Source organism: Uloborus diversus, chromosome 6, assembly GCF_026930045.1.
Source record: "Uloborus diversus isolate 005 chromosome 6, Udiv.v.3.1, whole genome shotgun sequence".
Classification (NCBI taxonomy): Eukaryota; Metazoa; Arthropoda; class Arachnida; order Araneae; family Uloboridae; genus Uloborus; species Uloborus diversus.
The window spans coordinates 162,816,156-162,840,360 of record NC_072736.1 but is presented as its reverse complement, the minus strand read 5'-3'; the positions used below and the strand labels follow the sequence as shown (position 1 = coordinate 162,840,360).

At 34.9% G+C, this 24,205-nt stretch overlaps 1 protein-coding gene across 1 annotated transcript in view; it reads left to right on the top strand.

Moving 5' to 3' along the window:
• LOC129225296 (cartilage oligomeric matrix protein-like) overlaps positions 1-512 on the top strand; it is a 202,089-nt gene extending 201,577 nt beyond the window's left edge. Inside the window, exon 25 of the mRNA XM_054859885.1 lies at positions 204-512. Within this exon, the coding sequence (XP_054715860.1) occupies positions 204-388 (185 nt within the window). The 3' untranslated portion in view covers positions 389-512. The remainder of the gene's footprint in view (positions 1-203) is intronic.
• The last annotated feature ends 23,693 nt before the right edge of the window (positions 513-24,205 follow it).

Sequence of the window (24,205 nt, the reverse complement as noted above, 5' to 3'; positions counted from 1 at the left end):
TTTTTTAAATTTGATTTCCTAAAATTGTATGAATATATATTGAAAACGACCCAGTTTTCCGTGTGCCAGTTCATATTCCGAAGATCAGAGGACACATGTATTGAACAGAGCTAATGCAGAAAGCGAATTTTTCGCACGACTACTACATAGTATCATGCTTAGAAATTCTCGCTAATCAATGAATTTTTAATTCCGTTATGCAGAGGCTGTTCCAGCAGCTCTATACCAGGAACTACCAAGGCAGTTGCAAGCAATGACCGAGGTCGACAAGACAAGACCGAGCGAGATCATCCAAGTGGGCCGCCGAAGGATCGGAGACTTCCCAGCCGCAGTTGGGCCTCAGATGCAGGCGGATCAACCGGAAGAAGAAAAGGAAGAAGATCAGTAAAATAATCATAAACTTTGTTGCATGTTTGTAACTGTAACTGTGTAAGCTTCATTTAAAGTCAATGTTGTGTGTCGCCTTCATTGTGTACTTCTAAGTTATTTTTAATAAAGAGATTTAAAAACGTTCCAGTCACTGTCACCGTAATTTTTCATTATTAGTTACATTTTCATTCTCGCAGACGATACTTATTTAAAATTGAAACCATAGACCGAGTAGTAATAAGAGTAGTAATAAGAGTAGACCGAGCTATGGCAACCCTTTTGCTGCTCATAAACCAAACCATGTGACTGGTGGATATCCTAGCAACAACGGGCGTTGATCGTAGCAGACGATCAACGCCAGCGCGAAATAAAATAAATAGAATTGATGGAACATGGAAGAATGATCTTTTATGGAGTCCGATTTGTAAATTTGTTATTCTAAGTTGTAAATATTTTGTTAATATAGCGAGTTTTTCGTTTAGATAGTATTGCGCATTTTCTTTATTCAATTTCAATAACTCTCTAAGCAATTAAAGATGCAAGCAAACAAAAAGAATCGGCAAACGGTAAGATTTTTACCAACAATTTCAATTTAAGATACCGATTAGTACATTTTTGCGTTAACGCAAAACGTTTACGCCATTACGTTTACACCAACGCTGACGTAGCAGTTCCGAATGAAATAAAAGTTACTGAAAACTGTGATCAAAAACTAATTACTAATGTCAAAATAATGCATAACTAAAAGAAAAACAGTTCAATCATCTCTGCACCTGGAAAAAAAATTATAATAAAAACACATTACGTCTTAAAATACATGTCGAGTGCCAAACTATAGATAATCCTGCCATCTAGCAACCATGCTGCCAAAGTTTTCGCCAAGCCTTCCACCAGTCACATGATGTATCCATGAACCAATTTTTTCATCAGCAAGTCCGGGAAAGCTCTGTCTACTCTTATTATTAGTCTATGATTGAAACTAATACAGTCGAGCCCGCTTGTTGGAATATCGGTTAAAAGAATATCCCGTTTAATGTAATACATTTTCAATGTACCAAACCAATGTAACGTGTTATTTTTATACCGGTTAATAGAATATCCCACTTATTAGAATACTTTTTCGTGGCAAAATAGCTATTCCATTAAGCGGGTTCGACTGTAGTATAAATACTTTGCTAAAATGTCAACAATACATTTTTATTAAACTGTACAGCAGTCAAAAACTTGAAATGGCATCAACTAGAAATATACCAGTATTTATATCAAAACTTTACATAAAAAGTCAACCAATGAGAAGACATGACGCGAGACGAAAAACAACCAATCAGAAACCAAAGAACGGAAAACTGGGTGCAGTATTTACACATGCAGCATTTAATGGCGATTCGAAACCATAGTAGCAGAACAGATTAGACCCCGAAGTGAAAATTCTTTGAAGAATGTACTCGTATTCTTTTCTGTCATACCTCTCATAATAACCCAAACAGCACAAATCGTCCCAAAATCGTAGAAGTAATGTAACATCAACGTGATCACATGTACCGAAATCTTCTTAAATTCGTAGAGAACTGGTTGATAAAATAGCAAAATGTCCGCCCAGCACAGCGATTTTACGTGAAATCGCTGTAGATATGATATGACTTTCAACATTTTTGGGAGCAATTAACAACGTTTTTTGGATGCTTACAAAATATCAACGATATTTCTATTTTGGTCATATTGTCCTTCTGGAGGAGTTTTCAACGGATTTTAGAGGTTAAATGGATTTATCTACTAATATTAGATGAACTAACAACCTGTTCCAGAGGATTTATCAACGATTTTCTCATGTGTTTGTGTCACGAAATATCTACATAAATTGCATCTTGGTGAATTAATTACCAATAATTTATAAACTGTTTGCACACTTTTTGAAAGTCTTAAAAACTTTTTTACCCTCAAACTTTTTAAAACAGTAATATACTCAAGATTTTTTAAAAAATCGTTTAAATAAAATTCAAATTTGGAATATAACTCAATAAAATAATTAAGAAAGACAAGAAAAATGAAATAATTTTTAAATTAATTTCAATTACAAATAAATATGTATATTTTATTTAAATAATTTAAGAAAAAATGGCTGATGTTAACTATTTTTAGCGTTTTAAAAAAGTAATTTTAAAGATTTATGACTTCCAAGAAACATGCCAGTAATCTATGAATCATTGATAACCTATTTTGCGTTCATATTTAAGTAGACAATAAACCATTTCTTTTGTATGCACAATTCACAAATTTTATTCCAGCAATAATCTGAACAAACAAACAAAATAATAATAATAATATGAGAATTTTTAATTCATAGCTATCTTCATGTCGTTCTTGACGATCAGAACATTGTTTCTTGAATTTTGAAAACATAATTTAAAAAAACTTAAAAAGCAGGCAATTACTTACTTCACATTAATACAAGAAATCGCTAATTCATTTACACACTCACACTCGCAACAATACACAAGCCGACAACTGACAACGTGGAAACATCCTACAGTCAGTAAATAGCCATTTTTCTAAACTGAAATTGTTGCGCATGAGCAGATTAAAAAGTTTTCAGACATGTAAAAACTCGTCAAAATGATTACAAAAATTAGAGATGCGCTATATGCTATAAATGTAAACTTTCAAACATATTTTGGATTTATTTTGAAACCTGTGCCAATTTCGTACTTTTGTCAACCATATTTGGAAAAGCCCAACTACGTGAGGAAATCTACATCGCGTCGATATCCGGTTGTGATATGTCATGAGTTTTGCACCAGTTCAACGATATAACAACGAATATTGGAAGATCTGTGCTGTCTGGGAAGGTTACCAAGATTATTATTACTAAGGCTGCAAGAACAAATTTTATTTTTACTTTGGATGATAGAGCCAAAATTGTTTCTTGCAGCGTGTAGGCATTTCGAGTTGATAAATAATGGCGTCAAATTGACAAAGTATACAGTTATCTCATTTTGATGAAAGACCTCTGAAAGGGAGACCCAGGTAACTTTATCTTTTTGCTTTTTCCCTGAAAGTCAGCTGTTGGCTATGCGTATTTTCGTTGTTACATTTTTATTGTGTTATGTACTGAGCTTCATTATAGAAGTCTTCTGTTTAGTTATTAAAGTTATGTAATTTATTCTTATAATTTATCCTTAACTATAAAATGACGCAATGTAGACTTAAATAACTATTACGTGCTGTTTCGATTTCTCCTGTGTTTAAATATATAGAACAACCGCGCGATGCCATCATGTACCTCGAATGTTTTAGAAAAAGTAGGGTTTTCCACAGAACCTCTGCACTCTAACGTCCAAATTCTTTTTTTTTTAATGTACGATTCGAACTTCTTCGTTCCATTACATTAATAACTTTTGATCCTCTAAGAAAATACACTAGCTACCCTCCAATGTGAGTTTTGTTGATGTTTATAGGTTGTAATTACTGTTATATCTGTACATTTTCTCTTTGGAAGAATTTATTTAAATATTCTGCCTGCAATAACGCAAGACTTGATATCAGTGGATTTTGGACACTTGGTTTCAAGTCTATTATAGTACTATACATAGGATATGACCATTTTTTAAATAATTTGACCAAGTTTAATATTTTATAAAAATTACTGTAATCGCTCCGCTTTCATTGTTTACGCTTCTGCCGATGACATCACAAACGATGAAATGCCATTCACGGAGCACAATATTTTATTCGCTTCTTTACTCATATGTGTTGGCAACGATAATATAAATAGCAAGCTTAGAGCTCAATATATAATTCGCTTCTTAATTATCATAGTGTGGAAACGCGGTAGACAGATGCGCCAAACTGCATCATATGTGACGTCACAAAGACCACGCCTTGTTTTCAAAATCAGACATTTTAAAAAGTAATTAAAAACTAAGCGTTGGGAAAATGAAAGTTTTTTCTCGCTGCATGTTATTTTTTGCTTATTCTATCAATTTCAGTAACTAAAAGTAATACTTTTGACTGAAGGAAACAACCCCATTATAAGTAACTTATTATGACGGCTGTATCGTCACAGTAAGGAAAACGAACGTAATGTGAGGTGTTTAATCATTTTATTAAACAGAAAGCGATATCTTTCATTGCCCGAGTTCAATGTATACGTAAGAACTCGTGTTCATCCTATGTCCACAAACGGTGCGCACATTGAACTCTGGTGATGAAAGATATCGCTTTCTGTTTAATAAAATGATTAAGCTCCTCACATTACGTTTGTTTTCCTTACTGTGACGATACAGCCGTCATAATAAGTTACTTATTAATGGGGTTGTTTCCTTCAGTCAAACGTAATACTTTTAGTTACTGAAATTGATAGAATTAGCAAAAAAATAACATGGAGCGAGAAAAAACTTTCATTTTCCCAACGCTTAGTTTTTAATTACTTTTTAAAATGTCCGATTTTGAAAATAAGGCGTGGTCTTGATGACGTCACAACTGATGCAGTTTGGTGCATCTGTCTACCGCGTTTCAGTCAATGTAAATTACTTATACTTACTCTTTTTTCTTTCATTCCTTTTTCTTTTTTACGATGTCATAAAAAATGTGAAGTATTATGGCGCAATCCCGATATTCATACAAGAATTTGTTGCTTTTTTATGAATTTTTAACAATGTGTCAAGGACTTATCGGACACCCTGTATGTACCCCCAAATCCTGCGGTTCGACGGCGATTTTCTATACCACATTTAATTCAAAACCCAAATGAAATTAATCAGTGGTGTGTATCTAGCATGGGTGACACCCGGGCAGTAATTTCTGGTGTCAAACTCCCCCCTCCCCCTCAAAACAAAAAAAAAAAAAAAAAACACAAAAAGAAAAAAAAGTATTAATAATAACATTCTATGTAAACATTAAAATATGAAATTCATACAATTTTCAAAAGCAACTACATTTGTGTTATAGCGAAATTTTAAGTTGGCTAATGAGCAAAAGGCAAGTAAAAACCCCTTAATTATTTCAAACGTATCTCAGAGAAAGATAATGACGGTTTTCAAATTCGTAGTCTTAAACATGCATTTTGAAATCGAAACGTTAAAAACACAAATGTTATCTTCTGGAGCTACCTCCCAGACGAGTGACACCCAGCGACGTCACCGAATTAACATAAATGTATTTTCTCAAACTCAGCAGTTCGAATCCATGTACTAAAACCAAGTGTAAAATATTTCAGTGATAATTTAAAAAAAAAATTGAAGGATGGTTTTCTCAAAAACAAGTACTTGAAAGAAAACGAATAGAAAACACCTTTAGCAAAACAAACTTTAAAATATCCCCTGATATGAGATAGAGAGGGGTGGGGGGAGGCTATCATTTCTTAACAGCCCGCGATTGTTTCGATGATAGAATCAAACAAAGCATAGATTTCGCGCGTGTTTTCAACCGTGAATCCCTAAGTGATGCTCCATTCCGAGTATCATCAGGAGTAGAGGTTGCTCCTCCGCATCACCAGGGATCGTTAGAAACAGGGAAAGTCGGTCGGCTGGAAAACGCATGACAAGAAGCGAGCGCCAGGTTGAAAATCCGCCTGTCGTTGAAAAATGCTTTTGGGAGTAGCATCCATGCTTAGTTGGTTTTCTGTCCCCCCCCCCCCCCCCCCCAAGAAAATGAGATCGGTTGTTTTGTGTTGTCAGTCAGTGAAGGTCATAGTGGAAGCTGTTTCACCTGAGTGTGAGATGTGGAAATCCTCAAGATATAATGGCGAACTCATTGATCGAGTAACGCTCTGATGTCATCAGCAATGAAATTCGCGCCACAGCATGATCATTTGATAATATTTTTTGGTAATGTTTGAAATGCAGGGAAAGGCTTTAGTTTGACAAGGCTGAACTGGATCCGGTTAAGCCCCCTATATATACGAGCCGACGCATCAGCTTAAGATCAGCCATTTTGGTTCCGAGCGCGTGTTTGAGTGGTTGTATTATTTGGCAAGTTATCGTGTTTGGTGATTTTTCGAGCGATTATTAGTGGCACGTGTTTTTTTTTTTTAAATAAAGTATTATTTTCGGCAAATTTGGCGAAACCCGAAACTTTGCTGTGGTAACCCTAGCAGTGCAACAATGAAAAATCCGATACAAAATGGCTAAACTTAAGCTGATGCGTCGGCCTATCTATATAGCGACTCTATAAAGATGTTTATTATTATTGCCTTCGAAATATAATTTTTTTACGTAAATATCTCCAAGCTTCTGTATATTGTCGAATACAATCTGTTGAATTTCAATCAACTAGCTATAGCATATTCACTTACACAGTTTTAATGTTTATACAAAAATATTTTGAAAATACTTTGAAGTACTTAAATTACATTTATAATTCAATTTTTGTTCTATTGCATTTCAACCTTGTATTCAGGCATAAATATCATTATGAAAAAAAAAAAAAAAATCGCAATATATTGGAGATTAAATTTATTACTTTTTTCCAATATGAATGAAAAAGAACTAGTTTTGTGACTTGAACACTGCTTGCGTTTCAATTGTATTATGCGTATTTTTCATTTAATTTATCTTTAACTGAATGGCAGCAGTGAAAGCTCGGCAAATTCTAAACATACACTTATCTCGTAAAAAAAATCGATGGTGTTTATTTTAATACGTTCGGTACTAAAATTAGTACATTTGAGCTCAAAATGTTTCATACCAACAACAACGCTGTGTTCTTTGAACTTTTCAATTAAAATAATAGTGGGCAAAGATCTCGTTCCAAGGTGAGTTAATTTTTTTTACATTTAAGTTAGGCTTAATTTCTATTTTGTATACAGTCGAGTCTCAACCTACGCGAGGGATGCGATCAAAGATCACTCGCGTAGGTGGAAATTTGCGAAAAAGGGCATATACGATTTTTATATAAACACCCAATTATTTTAGACAGCTCTAAACAACCAAGGGCGCCCTTATAGGGGCGAGTGGGGGCTCAAATCCCCCCTCCTTAGAAATTGGAACTTCCTTGCTTTCAGTACTTTTTTCTTTGAAAAAATGTAAAAACATTTCTTCTCCAGCCATTAATGAATAATTTATTAAAAATATCAAACTTTAATAACTCTAATCTGAACTGAAATTGGTTTCTACGAGGAAAATATCCTGCTAAACCATGGGGAAATTATATAAGCCCCCCTCTTTAAATTTTGCATATGAGCGCCCTTGTAAACAACCCTCAATCTGTTTTAACCCATTTATTAATTTTATATTGCCGTTTTTTTTTTCCCCCGTAAAGAACGCAATTTTTACTGTATTTAAACTTAACAAAAAAAAAAAGCTGTGTAATTCAACATAAAATACTGTTCTTACGATGCACAAAATCAATGAAGGAGAGAGACGTAAAATGAAACAGTACACTACGTATACAGTGGCGTACCTAGCAGGGGGAACACCCGGGGCGATAATTTGTAGTGTTACCCCCCCCCCCTCCCCCATACATACACGCACAAAAGCAAAAAATTAATTTAAAAAAAACAGGTTTTAACGTTCTATGTAAACATGAAATCATGAAACTCATACAGTTTTCAGAAACGACTACATTTGTGTTATAACGAAATTTTACGTGGGTTAATGGCCAAAAGATAATTAAGCTCTATGAACAATTTTTTTATAACTTGATCTTAACGCATATGTGCAGAGCTGTCACGAGGTCAGAAAAAGTAAAGGGGTAATGAAAGCACTACTAGGTGTAAGTATTGACAATCTGAACCTATTCCTTAGAAATACATTTACTTTCTGCTGAGTGGGGAAGGGGGATATGGCGGGTTCCCCCCGGAAAATTTTCCGATTCGTAGTTTTAAAAATGCCTTTTAGATTTATTTAAAAAAAAAAAAAACGTGGAATTCCACTTTAGGTGTCACCCTCCAGACGGGTGATACCCGGGGCGGGCCGCCTCCCCCCCCCCCCTGTAGCGACGCTACTGATGTATAGTATGTAGTAATAATAAAATGTAGCATTATAATAGCACTGTACACTAGACACAGTAATTTTATCTGACGCACTTTTTAGTTGTTCCAGCATATGAAACACCTTTTCCTTTTCTTTAATTGTCATAAACTCTCTTTCCATTTTTGCAAACTTTAGATAGCAACATGCTTTGGTGAAATTATATTTCATTAACTTCATATTTAGAATGAAAGAAAAAAGAAAGAAAGATGCGGAGTGGTTATTGTCGATGAATGTCTAAAGTATTATTTTGATCATCAAACAATTCATCAGAAGGTTGTATAAATAAAAATATTAAGCCGCAGAGTTATAAAACATAAATATATACATTTATTTACAATAAGAAATCATCTAAATATGCAGCGCCTTTTTAACTCACATTATATATTATTCCTCTTTTTGTTTAATTACTTTTTATGGAATTCTAAATTAAAAGTTAAAGTTATTATTTTTCTTTTCTTCTTGCAACACAACGCCCTGCAAGGCTTCGCAGTATGTTTTAACTCCACGGAAGGTTTTCCTGTCCGTTACAGTGTACACTAACAAAGCGATGTTTAGACTAGTACCAAGGAAGTTCACTATTCGCAAACTCCAATAAACAACAGGGGGCGCTGCAGCCACTGTCAAATGGCGGTTGAAAAAGGTAAAACAAACACATGCCATAAATTATAACTTGCTTTGACGCATAGTGAATGATAGTAATTTTTCATCGTGTTTGTGGGAAGCTTTGTTTTCTATGCTTCTGAAATTACATTACACGACATATTAATAATTTACCCCTAAGAAAACACGTGGAATGGAATGTTTTACCTTTTTCTTTAGTATTGTTAAACACCGCAAGGTAGCGTATTCGAGCTCTGGAGTTGCGAATTACGGTGCGGGGATCTTCCGCTTTCAGTCATGGAAAGTTCATTCACGAAACGAACCCAATATTTAATAGCCAAAAACGAAGGCGAAACTTAGCCCCACGATTCTGCTCCGAAATTTTTCGTGTTGCAAGCGAGAAGTATTATTGCGTAAACCACATTATTCATACGACAATTCGTTGCTTTTCTATGAATTTTTAAAATGTGTCAAGGACTTTTAGGACTCCCTGTATTTTCCAGTAGAACTAAATATAGTAAAATTTCGATTTAACGATACCCGATTTTACGATTTCCACAATTTAATGATACATTTCACTGGTGCGGGGACTGTATTAAATATCTATGCACCTCGATTTAACGATATCCTTGATTTAACGATAAATTTTTCAAGTCCCTGACAATCGTTAAATCAAGGTTATACTAGATTTGTATTTCAATTATTCAATTTGGACAAATAAAGTCGAGTAGTCGAAGCCTATTTTGTTACCAGGGGCGGATACAGACTACCATTTTAGGAGGGGTTATGCTGAAGAGTGCTCCCCCCACCCTCACCCGAACGAACCCACGATTTTGGGCACGAAAACTTGATTTGAATGCTTGAGTGTCAATAAAAAGCCCAAAATCTGTCAGGAATAAGTCTCTTAATAGGCATAAACGTTGCAAATTAATTTCCTTTTTTATTATAATTATTTTCTTATAAAATTGATTACATTAATTAATTTCAAGCAATTTCATTAGCAATGAAAGAAGAAATTTCAAAAATTTACTTTAAAGAATAGTTAATGAATTGAAAAGACAACTGAAATCGTTTACATTTTATTCATACAGTGTTTGGACACAATTGGGGTGAATACTATTGTTGACAGTTTCGAGGGGGGGGCATCAAGCACGACGAGAGGCCATGTCAGCCTAGTCGGAAACTAGGAGCAAGGAGCCTTTGGTGGGGGGGGGGGAGGCGGCGACACTGACGAAGAAAAAGAAAGAAGAAATAAAGAAAAAAAGAAAGAAAAAAAAGACAAGAAGAATGGAAAGGGAGGGGGGATTCCAAACAAGAGAAAAAAAGTATAAAGATAAACTAAAATTTACTCTTTTGGTATTCATTGCTGTGGTACTTAAAATGGAGTTAATTATTTTCTAGTAAGCAGTTTTAGTCCCCCCCTCTTTCTTTTCTCCCCCCTTTTTTTCTTTCCCTTTTTATATTTCTTCTTCCTTTTTCTTTTGAGGAAGCCCAGTCACATAACTGACAAGGGGCCCCGCCTTGGCACTCTGCGGAACTGGGGGGTCATGATCCCCCCCCCTTCCATGACCCTTCCCTTGTACCCGCCACTGCTTGTTACCTTATCTTTCGAACATCGAAATGTATTGATGTAACAACTTGCATCAAATCTTTCATTGAAAGCTGTCGTGTCATATTTAGTTATTGCGAAAAAGATTATGACCACTAAAAGTATACGAAGAACAAATACATTTACTTCAAACAGTATTTTTATTCAAACCCGAGAGTAAAAATCCAATTTCGTGCCACAGGAATTCTTGCACTCACACACACACACACACACACACACACACAAAAAAAAAAAAAAAAACTCCAGAGATGTTAAACTTATTTCTTTCATCAGAAAGTGGAGTGTAAGCGAGATTTCTCCGCCGAATATGATTTCCAAACGTTACGTGACACACACATCGAAATTTCTTGCCAAACAAATGTTTCTGTTGGAAATCTAAAGGCGTGACGCTGAAATTTCGTTCCGTGACAGAATGCGAGAAGGGCAAAAAATCGTGTAGATGGAAAAAAGTCGCAGAAGGAAGGTCAGACTGGACGACGGTTCTAAAAGTTGATAGACGTTGGTTTCCGAGCTGTTCTCCACGATTAGAAACTTATTTATGTATTTAGGATTTGTTTCTTAAATTAAATTTATGAATTTAAAAACATTAATGGGGTCGTTTCCAAAATTTTAAAAGTATTTTTTTTTCTGAAAGTGCATGCTTAAAAACATAGGATCTGATTATTTAAAAAATAATTGGACTATGTTTAATATTTAAAAAAAAAATTACTTAGCTTTTATTGTTTACGTTTCTGTCGTTGACATCACAAATGATGAAATGAAATTCAGGGTTGCCATTCACAGAGCAAAATATTTAATTCGCATCTTTACTCACGTGTACTGGCAACGATAGGGTTGATAGCATGTGTAGAGCGCAATATATAATTCGCTTCTTTATTATCATAACGCGGTTGACCTATGCGCTAAAGCTCATCATTTGTGACGTCATAAAGACCACGCCTTGTTTGCAAAATCTAACATTAAAAAAAATTAATTAAAAAATAACTGTTGGGAAAATGAAAGTATTTTCTGGGTGCATGTTATTTTCTTTTGCTTATTCTATAAATTTCATTGACAAAAAGTAGTACTTTTGACTGAAGGAAACAACCCCATTGAACTTTTGAGTTCTATTACAAACCTCAAGTCAAGCATTTTTTAACTCTTTTTTTTTTTCCTTGTTTCAAATTTTGTGCTTCAAATTTTTATACATGCATCAAAAAATTTTACCATTTTTTACATCAAATTTTTAAATGAGATTGTAAAATTAAAAAAAAGTAAGATGCAACATCCAACGTCCAGCATTCATTTGAATTTTGACGTTTTGAATTCAAATTTTGTCTTTCGCAGACACGAATTGCGATAGGATCTTACTCGTTGAGTCTCTTGTTTCTACATTGGAAAAGGACAAGGAATTTGCGCCCTTTTTATTATGACTGGTGATTTTCTAGACTAGGTAATACGAGGCATATCCGTGAGAAAAGAAATGGTGATCAGGATGCGATAATAAATATAAAGATTTCATGACCGATATCCACCAGTACAGCTATCGTAAAAATTATTTACAGCGTATAACGTTGTGAATTTTTATTTCTTATCAATCCTTAATGATGAGAAAGATCTGAAAATTTATTTAGATGACGTTTTGCTGTTTCAGTTCATCTATATAGGTGTTTTTCCGTGAAAAAACTTAATTTTATACAAAAAAAAACCTGTTTTAATGTAAAGTCTACTTGAGTTAGGCCCTGAAAAAATATCAATAGAAGCAAATCGCAGACAATTTGTAACTAAGAAGACGAAAATTTTGATCCTAAGTAAATGTTAAAAACAACCGTCGTCACGGTAACCTGAAAAGTCAGAGCAACATCAACTTTGGTCAAGTTAGGAAAATAAGCAATTCATTATTGCCCAATAAACCTTTTTTTTTTTAACTATGTTTCATTTTGTTTCAAATATAATGCTTCTAAATTTTCTACACACTTAAATAACCATAAAAAAATTATCGACTTTTCAAATTAAATTTTTAAATCAACTAGTAAAAGTTTTTAAAAAACATGCAATTAGTTTTTATTCTGACATTAAATTAAAGTTATTTAATTTCAAAATAATTTTTTTAGTTTTTTAACTAAAAAAAAACTATTGCTCAAGGAACGTATTGAAAAAAAAGTGCGCTAAAATTTTGCACAATTGAGGTTTTTAATGGGATTTTTTAGAATAAAAATACTTTGATTCAGAAATCATTCCGCATGTATTTTATGAATGCAGCATTTGTTTGTGTTGTTCTTAAATATTCTGTGCCAGAATCGTTATTTGGCATCAGTAAGCATGAAATCCTCATATCTTATACATATAAAATCTGAGTATCTATCTATCTATCTATCTATGTCCAAGCTTCTTCTCCCGAACGACAGTGAACTGACCATCGAACCAGGTATCGATGGATTCGTCATCTTCCCGTCTTCATGTTTGGCTATTTAACATAATCCTCCGATAATAATTAGCGGAGATATCAATTAAAAACTATTGATTATGACTCTTAGATTTCAAAATCAAATCCCTATTTTTTGAAGGCTTTCCTCCATTCAAATTATTATTCAGTGCTTCAACTCAACTTTCCGGATGAACGCTTTTATTAAAATTTACAGCGTGAAGAAAATCATTGAAAAGAAACATCTGTTGCAATTTTTTTTCTCGAATATAAAGAAATAAAATTAGGTTTTTCACGTGTATAGTGATGACCACGTGACCACGTGATAGGTGTTTATTAATGCAGTATGTTGCATTAATAAACACCCGGGCAACGCCGGGTAGTAGACTATTTTATGTAAAAAGCGGATTGTTATTGTGCATAAATATTTCCGATATAGTCTATCAGATGTAATTCAGTTTAACGTGAGTAAAGATTATAGTTGATAATGCATATATTTTCCCCTTTTGTGCTGACTGAAAATGTACTCATAACTTGTATCATTGATAACGATTATTAACGTTGATGAGGTGTTTTGGCAAAAATATGTTTTACTGGTGTTTTGCAAACCTTGCTTTACGCGCATTTATTTATTCCTTAACGCGTTAGAAACTAGTGTCAGTGTACTACAAAAGCATCAACTGGACTGCTCTTACATTTTTTAGGTAGCCCGTGCAACGCCGGGCACGCAGCTAGTATATATAATAACCAGTGATCGAATACGCTCCTGACGACATCAACAATGAAACTCGAGCCACGGCATAATCATTTGATTGTATGTTTTGGTAATGTTTAAAATGCAGGGAAATGCTTTATTTTTGACGAGGCTGAACTTGATCCGGTCACTTAACTGTTTCACTGTTAATACTGTCATTTCAGGGGAATGAAGAAACGAAAATGGGGTCAGTAATGAACGCTACCTACTGGAGTTTAGGGCTAATCCACTGGATTTAGGGTTAAAATTTCAACTATCAAACTATCACCAAGCAGGTAATGGCTTCGTTCAAATGTAGAAGCAATTTTCACCCCGTCATACCTTGACGGGCGATTTTCTAGTAGTAAATAATCGACTTTGGTGTCGTTAAACTTATGCAGGTTTTTGAGGCTTTCCTTCATTCAAGTTATCATTTTAAAACCTTTTTTATTCACCACTCGCGGACGCTCACCAACCCCCGAAGATTCCGTCGCAATCTTATTCGGTTCGTGAAGATTTAAGTCGTTGACTAGGAAGAATAGTACGCTGAACGATTGGGGAGGGGGATACAATCCCGCTTCCTCCATTAGAAAATAGAGTTTAATTAAATAGCTCATTATAATTACCGCAATATTAAAATCTCGCTGCCACCCGAAGACCATTAAGAACTTGATGAAAACATGCAGAACAGAATTATTTTAAAAACGAACGGATGTGTGCATCACATGACTTCCTATTACTCCAATTTAATGTCATTTCCCTATTATCGGCATTTTTAATGCGATTCAATAGTTTACTCTCTAAATATCACCAACAGTGGCCAAATTGAAACCAGATTTAAAAAAAAAAAAAAAAAAAAAAATTAATTTGAATTTTTGGCATCTTGAATTCAAATTATGTTTTTCGCAATCACGAGCGTGTGTGTTTGTGTAGGCGCATGTGTGTGGGTGCGTGGGTGCGTAAGTGTATGTATGCATGTGTGTGAGTGAGTGTTGTGTACGTGCGTGTGCGTGTAGGTGTTCGTATGTGTGTAGGCGTTCGTGTGTGTGTCTGTGTAGGCGTTCGTGTGTGTGTGTAGGCGTTCGTGTGTGTGTGTGTGTAGGCGTTCGTGTGTGTGTGTGTGTAGGCGTTCGTGTGTGTGTGTGTGTGTGTGTGTGTGTGTGTGTGTGTGTGTAGGCGTTCGTGTGTGTGGGACATGGACGCCACCGCCCAGCAAAAGTGGATTTCGGGGGACAGTGCTCAGGACCAGCCGCGCCGCCGCCGGTGAACGGTGGTGCTGCAGGCCTGGTCCAAGCTGAAAAAGGAACCACAACGCCAAAGACAGTCAAATGAAAGCAATAAGCAATCGTGATTGCTCAAAAAATCGCCAAATTTGTCGCCAAGTTGGCGACAAAACTTGGCGTCCAAAATACTGGCGACATATCGCCAAGTGTCCACCAAATTATAACACCACTTAAGTTTATATCGAAATTAACAATGATTTCCCCCCAAAAAGCGGCAAAAGACCCCTTTAGAAACACCCGAATGCAACCAAAAGGAGAGGCGCACAACTAGACTCCACTAGGAGTCTACGTACCAAATTTCAACTTTCTAGGACATACCCTTTCTAGGACTTCTTGATTTATGCGACATACAAACGCACATACACACATACGTACATACAGACGTCACGAGAAAACTCGTTGCAATTAACTCGGGAATCGTCAAACTGGATATTTCGCGTGTCTTTACGTTCTAACGCACTATCCACGTGTGGTCGAGTCGAAAAAAAAAAAAAAAAAACTCAACATTCATTCAGGGGTGAGCAAAAGGTCGATTTTTGTGTGAAAATTTTTCTGCGAATACAATACATCCTTTTTTTGTAAAAGGAAAATTGGAACAAATTTCATCTTGTACAGAAAAAATGTTCTTTTAAATGACATACTCTGTTAACGGGTGTGGGAAATTTTTGTATCCCTTTAACTATTAAATTTATGTGATATTTTAGCTTTAAAAAATAATTACAAATAAAATAATAATATTTAAAAAAAAACTAATTCAAAATTTAAAAAATAAAGCACTCTGAGGTACAAACCCCCCGGGGTTCAAAGTTTTTTCAAACCAAAATTCACGATTGTGGGTACTATGGGGTCCCCTGAACGCGGGGGGGGGGGGGAGGGGGCAGCCAAAGACACAATTTCAATTGCTATGACGTTATTTGTTTTCAATAAACAGAGGTATACTTGCTATAATGCAAGTACAAATACAGTCTTATCAATGAAAAATAATAGAAGGAAATGTATACGAAATGACAATATAAAAATTGCAATGAAAAAAGAATTCAATCGATTATTTTACCAAAAAAACTAATTTTACACTTCAACTCATACAATGCCAAGTAGGGAATTTCGATTTTTTTTTTTTTTTTTTTTTGAACAAACTGTCACATAAAGCGAAGTAAAAAAAAAAAAGAAACACAAGAGGATCTCAAGTTCTTTTCATGTTTCCTACATCAAGCCTTTGTTTCTAATTTTGAATTTTCACCCTCCAGTAACTTTTCCCCAGAAAAGTTTCGCGAAAAAGAGTTCTCCCCCCGAAGCTTTTAACCTGATGAAACCGAGATCGCTGGAGTAGAGATGCTCGGAATGACTGCTTCAGAAATTTATGGTTGGTTGTTCAACGCCCACGTGATGTGTCACAAGCGTGAAAGAATCATCGAGCGTTCGTCAGCTTTAATGCATCGGCTAAATATTTTATATTTAGTACTAAAAATAACAGATCGCACGCAGGCAACAGAAGTGCGCATCTCAAAAAAAAAAAAAAGAGGAAGAAGAAACGTATAAATTATTACTTAAATCTAAATTCAATGCTCTTTCTCGCTGCTAAATTCGTACTAAGTATTAAAATAAGAAATAACAACTCGGGTTTACAACAGGGTTGGCCGGATTGGACCCAATTGGGTTGGACCCAATGGGTTTTTTTTTGAAAAAACCCATTTAAAAAAACCCATTATTTAGCCCACTTTTGGGTTTTTTAAAATTTTCTGAGAAGTTTTAAAAAAAATTGATTAATTTAAATACTTTCACAATTACAACTTATTTTTTATTTGTTCTTTATCACAGACAATGGACAAAAAAAAAACGAATTTTGAACTTTAATAGTATTTCTTAACTCTTGGCGGCATTAAAAAAAAATACTTCAAAGATTTTAAATAAACATATTTAACTTTTTTCATTGACTGGTCAATAAATAACTCAAATTATCTTGACTTAGTCCTGTCACATCTGATTTTCTCAATATTTGTAGATTGTACAGATTAAACTACTCTAGCTAAAAGGCTTTCAGGTGAATTATTTTCTGTAAACTAACACGTCACAAATCCCGAATAAACAAGGTATATTCTTCAGAACTCAACAGGTTTCTCAAACAGTCAGACAGAAAACAGATTAGGATGTACAGTATTTTCATTATCTTACGAAAAAGTTTAATATTTCTTACTCTGTACACAAAAATAGAAAAACAGGCAACATAAAGTTCAAAGAAATGTCTTGATTAAGCTGGAATTCAGTAAAAAGGGATTTAAACTACTTGAGGGTCTACAGTAGTTTTGCATAACAAAATGAAATGCAATGAAGTAAAATGCAAAAAAAAGTATTAATTAAAAACGAACAAACGAACAATAGATTTTATCACTCGAGAAGCAACTTTGCCGTAACTGTTGGTAATCATGGAAACTAAAAAATCTGAAACTTCACCATTCTTGGGTTTTGTCGTCTTTTGTACTTTTCTTCAGAAAACGCTGAATTTTAACTAGTTTTCCAGCTTTTTTTTACCCCAAGACAATTTTTGCGCTTTGTCCATATACTTAGCTACAATATGCTACAAGTACCCCACATTTTCCCTACAAAAAGACAAAAAAAAAACCACATTTATTTTAAAAAACCCAGCTTTAGTTGGGTTTTTTTGGGTTTTATTTAAAAAAACCCAAAAAACCCTGGGTCCATGGGCTTTTTAAAAAAAACCCGGGTTTTTGCCAACCCTGGTTTACAAAGCACCCCTTTTTGAATGCAAAATATGTGAGCTTAAAGATGAATTTTTTCATCCATAAGCTCACTTATTTCACATTGAAAAATTCAAGAACCCCGAAATACGTGTCTCAAAAAATTTAAAAATCGTACTTAATATTTGAGTCAAAATTTACTCTTTCTTGCTGCTAAGCTCGTACTAAGTAGTAAAATAATAAATAACAAATCGGGTTACAAAATACCCCTTTTTGAATGCAAAATATGTGAGCTTATAGATGAATTTTTTCATCCATAAGCTCACTTATTTCACATTGAAAAATTCAAGAACCCCGAAACACGTGTCTCAAAAAATTTAAAAATCGTACTTAATATTTGAGTCGAAATTTACTCTTTCTTGCTGCTAAGCTCGTACTAAGTAGTAAAATAAGAAAGAACAAATCGGTTTACAAAATACCCATTTTTGAATGCAAAATATGTGAGCTTATAGATGAATTTTTTCATCTATAAGCTCACTTATGTCGCATTGAGAAAAAGGTTCCTTGTAACCCCAAACACGTGTCTCAAAAAACTTAAAAATCGTACTAAGTCGAAATTTACTCTTTCTTGCTGCTTAACTCGTACTAAGTAGTAAAACAAGAAATAGCAACTTATAATTGCAGAAGAGTTGTAGATTGCCGCAGACATGTGTTTCGGGGTTACAAGTAACCTTTTTTTCAATGGAAAATAAGTGATTTTATGGATGAATATTTTTCATCTCATTTTTTATTGTAATAAAAGATAAGTATTTTAATTTTCTAATGTGTTTTGCTTTTTCCCGCATATTTTCCGGATTATCCGGTTTTTCGTTTATCCGGATTGACTCCGGTCGAAGTTAGTCCGGATAAACAAGGTTAACTTGTGCATTTTCTGGCCTTTAGGCGATCGAACTCACGATCCTCGCGTTACTTGCACGATGCTCTAATCAACTCCTAATGGCCATGCCTGTCGTGATACTAGTATACCCAAACCTGTTTTTATGCGGTGGATAGGGACCGCATAAAAAAAAAATTGTTCGAAACTTCAAGAGTAGCTTTAAAAAGTTGTTTTCGCAACACAGTTTAAAAATATGCGGTGGATAGGGACCGCATAAAAAAAGTCTTACGTAGAAAATAACCCAAAATGTTATATTTAAACGAAATCAAAATGAACCAAGTGATGATAATTTTGCCGACTCCCGAAAAATTTCCCGAGTAAAGAAATTTTTGAGAAGTCACAGTGACTTCCCATCAGGCCCATGCTGTCCCACCGGGACGCCGGTACGAATCCCGGTGCCCCCTTCTCTTACGGCGCCCCTTTCTTCAGGTTTTTGCATTTTGACTGCAACTGTAAATTTTTTGAGAAATCGCCGCAACTATATTTTTTGAAACCATTATGAATGAAAATAACCCAATTTGATAAAAGAATAAATGTGTCAACCAAAAACTGAATACGGAAGCGAATAATTCAGAGCTGGATCTAGGGAGAGCAAGCCGGAGCTCTTGTACCCGCAAGGCCTGCTCTAGTAGTTTTGTCGCCCCAGGCAATGTTGACAAGTGCTCCAATTATTTTTATTGTAATAAAAGATAAGTATTTTAATTTTCTAATGTGTTTTGCTTTTTCCCGCATATTTTCCGGATTATCCGGTTTTTCGTTTATCCGGATTGACTCCGGTCGAAGTTAGTCCGGATAAACAAGGTTAACTTGTGCATTTTCTGGCCTTTAGGCGATCGAACTCACGATCCTCGCGTTACTAGCACGATACTCTAATCAACTCCTAATGGCCATGCCTCTCGTGGTACTAGTATACCCAAACCTGTTTTTATGCGGTGGATAGGGACCGCATAAAAAAAATTGTTCGAAACTTCAAGAGTAGCTTTAAAAAGTTGTTTTCGCAACACAGTTAAAAAATATTTTTCTTATGCGGGTGGATAGGGACCGTATAAAAAAAGTCTTACGTAGAAAATAACCCAAAATGTTATATTTAAACGAAATCAAAATGAACCAAGTGATGATAATTTTGCCGACTCCCGAAAAATTTCCCGAGTAAAGAAATTTTTGAGAAGTCACAGTGACTTCCCACCAGGCCCATGTTGTCCCACCGAGACGCCGGTACGAATCCCGGTGCCCCCTTCTCTTACGACGCCCCTTTCTTCAGGTTTTTGCATTTTGACTGCAACTGTAAATTTTTTGAGAAATCGCCGCAACTATATTGTTTGAAACCATTATGAATGAAAATAATCCAATTTGATAAAAGAATAAATGTGTCAACCAAAAACTGAATACGGAAGCGAATAATTCAGAGCTGGATCTAGGGAGAGCAAGCCGGAGCTCTTGTCCCCGCACGGCCTGCTCTAGTAGTTTTGTCGCCCCAGGCAATGTTGACAAGTGCTCCAATTATTTTTATTGTAATAAAAGATAAGTATTTTAATTTTCTAATGTGTTTTGCTTTTTCCCGCATATTTTCCGGATTATCCGGTTTTTCGTTTATCCGGATTGTGAGCGTGTGCCCCATGAGCACACGCTCACCGCTACATTTTGAGCTGCAAAAAAAAAAAAAAAAAAAAAAAAAAAAATTGCATTTTGACATCTTGAATTCAAATTATGTTTTTCGCAATCACGAGTGTGTGTATGTAGGCGTGTGTGTTTGTGTATGGGGGGTTTGTGTGTTTGTGTGTAGGGGTATGTGTATGTGTGTGTAGGCATGTGTGTATGTGTGTGTAGGCATACGTGTTTGTGTCTGTGTGCTGGCATAAGTGTGTGGGTAGTTATGTGTATAAATGTGTGTGTGGGGAGGGTGTATGTGTGTAGGCATATGTATAGGTGTCAATATGCATGCGTGTGTGTGTATGTGTGTGTAGTTGTTATGTATGCGCGTGTGTGTAGGACATGGATGCAACCTGGAGACGGCTTTCGCTATAGGAGCAGCATCGTGAGGAGCCGGTCGACGGGTGATGGTGCGGAGGGTGGCGGTGGGAAAATAAAATGATAGAGACCACGCCAAAAACAGTCAAATAAAAAAAAAACACACACTAAGGAACAAACTTCAGTTTTATTCTCTCCTTTTTTTTCTTTGTTTTCTTACATTTTGCCATCCTGAAATTTGCCGCCCCTAAAATCTGCCGCCCTAAGCGGTACACAGGTCACCTATACCTCAGCCCCCGGCAGAACTTCTGGGGGCGGCAAATTCATCCAATTTGTGTTTCGCTGAACTCTTTGTGTTTTCATTGAAACTTGATATAATAAAGACTTGAAGAACGGTGAATAGATGAGGGTTTGGATCAGTTAGGCACATAAGGGTACAAAAGCTGAATGCCCTTCCCTTGACTTCACCAAACATTGCTTAAAAATGCATTTTCACACCTCCGATTTCGAAAAGTGTCCGAAGGAGAGCACCCACCTCGTAGCCTAACGTACAGCAACATGTAGCTTAAAATTAAATTTTTGAAACTGAAATTTCTCAGAAAGGATTGCGTAGCAAATATAGTCTGAAATTGGGTCGTTAATATTCCAATTTGGAAAACCTTCCGAGGGAGATCTCCAAATCCTCCTCCACCTTACTTCTCTAAAATTAGCCTAAAATTGAATTTTCTTAACTTCAATTTTGAAAAACTGCGGATCCCTTCCCCCTCCCATTCTTTTCCCTAAGGTCTGAAAATTTTCAAAAGCATAAGAGAAAAGAAGAATTACAGTTTTAAGAATTTCAGATGGTGAACCCTCGAGTTCCCCCTTTCCAAAGATAGTCTAACTTTGACTAAGTTTCGAAAACGTTTTGAGAGGGAATCTCGAATCCTCTCCCTGCCCCCCCCCCGGGACCGCCGCGAATCTTAGAGAGTAGGGGGAGAAAATGATGTGGGCCTGGGGGCATTACTCTGGATCTCTCTAGAATGAAGCCGGTAGAGAGAAAACCAGTTTTTTCTCCCGCGTGACGTCACTACTCGTGAGCTAGAATTTTGCACTACGCTCTAAAGCACGTTTACGCGTCGGTACCTTGTTTGACTAGCGTGTAGTTCTAGACTGGTAAAAAGCCGGTGAGTTCGCCTTTTCGGTAGAGAGAATTGTTTGTTTACGCTGATTTCTCGCTTTGACTGACTCGCTTTTGATGAAAATTATTAAGAAAAGTACTCTGCGCCATGATTTTAAAAGCTTTTTAAAACTTGAACTTCAGTCTATAATTCCAAATAGTCAGTTATTTATAATTGACTTTTAACCCACAATAATTTTCTTTAGCTTTATATAACAAATATAAACAAATAGCTAAATAAAATACTATCAAATTCAAACCTTAATGGAAATAAAATTGGGTACCTTTTAAGCACTTTTACCACCTAAGTTATGTAATTGTAAATAGATTGAAAGCCACTGTTGTTCGTCTATAAAGTAGTTTAATAAATATATCCTGACTTAAGCTACAAATTTAAAACTGATAATATTAATTGACTCTTAGAAAAACGGTGCATTCAAAAACGGTAGTAATATTAAAAAATAATTTATCTTTTGCAAGGATTTCACTTTTTTTTTATTAAACACCTTCTGCAGCGTTTAGTTTTTCAACTAATTGTGCCTAGTTTCTTTGTCGATCTAATGCTTAATATTTTGCAGTTAATTTATTCGCATTTAAGTAGTGGTTGTTTTCCATTTCTGACTATAATAACTTTAAACTGATGTTTCTTGATTCCCATGTCCGTAATTAAGCAGCGGGTTTTAGGGTTCCAGCCCCCTAAAAAAATTTCAAAACAAAGCAAAAATATGGTTTTTATAAAACTGTTTTGCTGAAAACTTCTTTTTATTGTTTTATTTTTTATTATTATTATTTTTTAAATTCCATTTAAAAAAATAAATATTTTTTAACGATACAAACTAAGTGCTTTTTCTGCAGTCTTTATTTTTATTATTATCATTGTGAATATCATTTCTTTTAAAACATTAGTTCTCTTCAGGTTTGAATACCTGACGCTAACAAAAACGTCAAAGCTTTTTTAATTTACAAGAGCCAAACACTACATTTTACATTTTTTAAAAGTGTCAAACAGTATGGATTTAAGAAATATCAGTTTGAGTGCGTATACAGGAGTACACGAATCTATTTCATTTCTCCCCCCCCCCCCTTTTTGGGTTTTATATAGACATCGAACATTTAATGGGGGTGGTTACATAATTTTTTTTTCATTTCATGGAAAAGTCCCCTTTTATATTTGCTTATACTGGTACCCTTACCCTCATTTAAATAACACATTGTAACAAAAACCAATATAATATGCGAACAAAATCAAATTTTATAAGTCTAGTATAGGCTTCACGAGAAATGTGTTGGTAAAACCCTCCCTGATACAAAAATCTGGTGACGGCATTGTTGATTCTGACATTTCTTTCAGTCCCTTTTTATGATAAAAGTGTAGCTGATTCACTGGGAGAGGTGATATACGAACATTTTTTTGAAGGGGCCCCCGGAAGTTGAAAAGTGCCTCCCCTCCCCCTCGTCCTTACACTGTTTCACTAACAAGTTTTCATGACTTTACTTTTTAGATGATTTTGAAGATCCCCTTAAGACCGATTAATATACTACATAAATATTATTATTCACAGGCTTATTCACCCCCTGTTCAAAATATATTTTTGAACAGGGGCGTAAAATATCTTCAACATTTCGAAAAAATTAAATGCTAAACCCTGGATACTTTCGCCGAGATGCTATAAAATGAGCGGTTTTAATAAAGAACATTGTTTTAATGATTATAACATAAGGGCATGGTTATTAAATAGGCTTGCTAGACCTCCCAGTTTGCCCGGGACGGTTCCGGTTTTCAGACAAAATTCCGGCATTCCGGTCGGTTTACTTCACGTCCTGATAAAAGATAAATTTGTTTATAAATCACCAAAAAGGTTTAAAAATAATTGAGTGTGAAGGATTATTTACAAAGATTACTTTATCATTTGTAACATTGACTTATAAAATTAGAGCCGGATTAGTTTGTGAAAATTTTTACAACATGATGTAAACCAAAAAAGTCTTATAAAATGAAAAGTATATCTAAATAATGTTCAATTTTTTATTTCTCATTCAAAGTGTTTTTCTAGCTCAAATAAATTGCAAATATTTACATCTCGGAAATGAAATGTTCAAAGTTTATCTGCTTATGTCATTTTTTATTACATCTGTTTTATGTTCATAGTTAGTAACCATTTATTCATAGCACTGAGAATAAAATGCCGTACACTCCGAAAATCATCCACAGGTGTGTACCCTTTTGAATACTTGACACGGGGGGGGGGGGGGGACCATCCATTTCGGTGTCCCGGTTGAACATTTCAGAAATCTGGAAAGATTATTATTAAATAAACTCATACCTCATTTGAGTTTTTTTAAATTAGTTTATATTTCAACTATAAAATATTATGAAATTGTAAAAATCATAAGCTGTATAACATATAAGCTTAACTAAAGAATTCAGAAACTATTTGTTTGCAAATTTCAAAGCAGTTGCTGATTTGTTCTTAAAG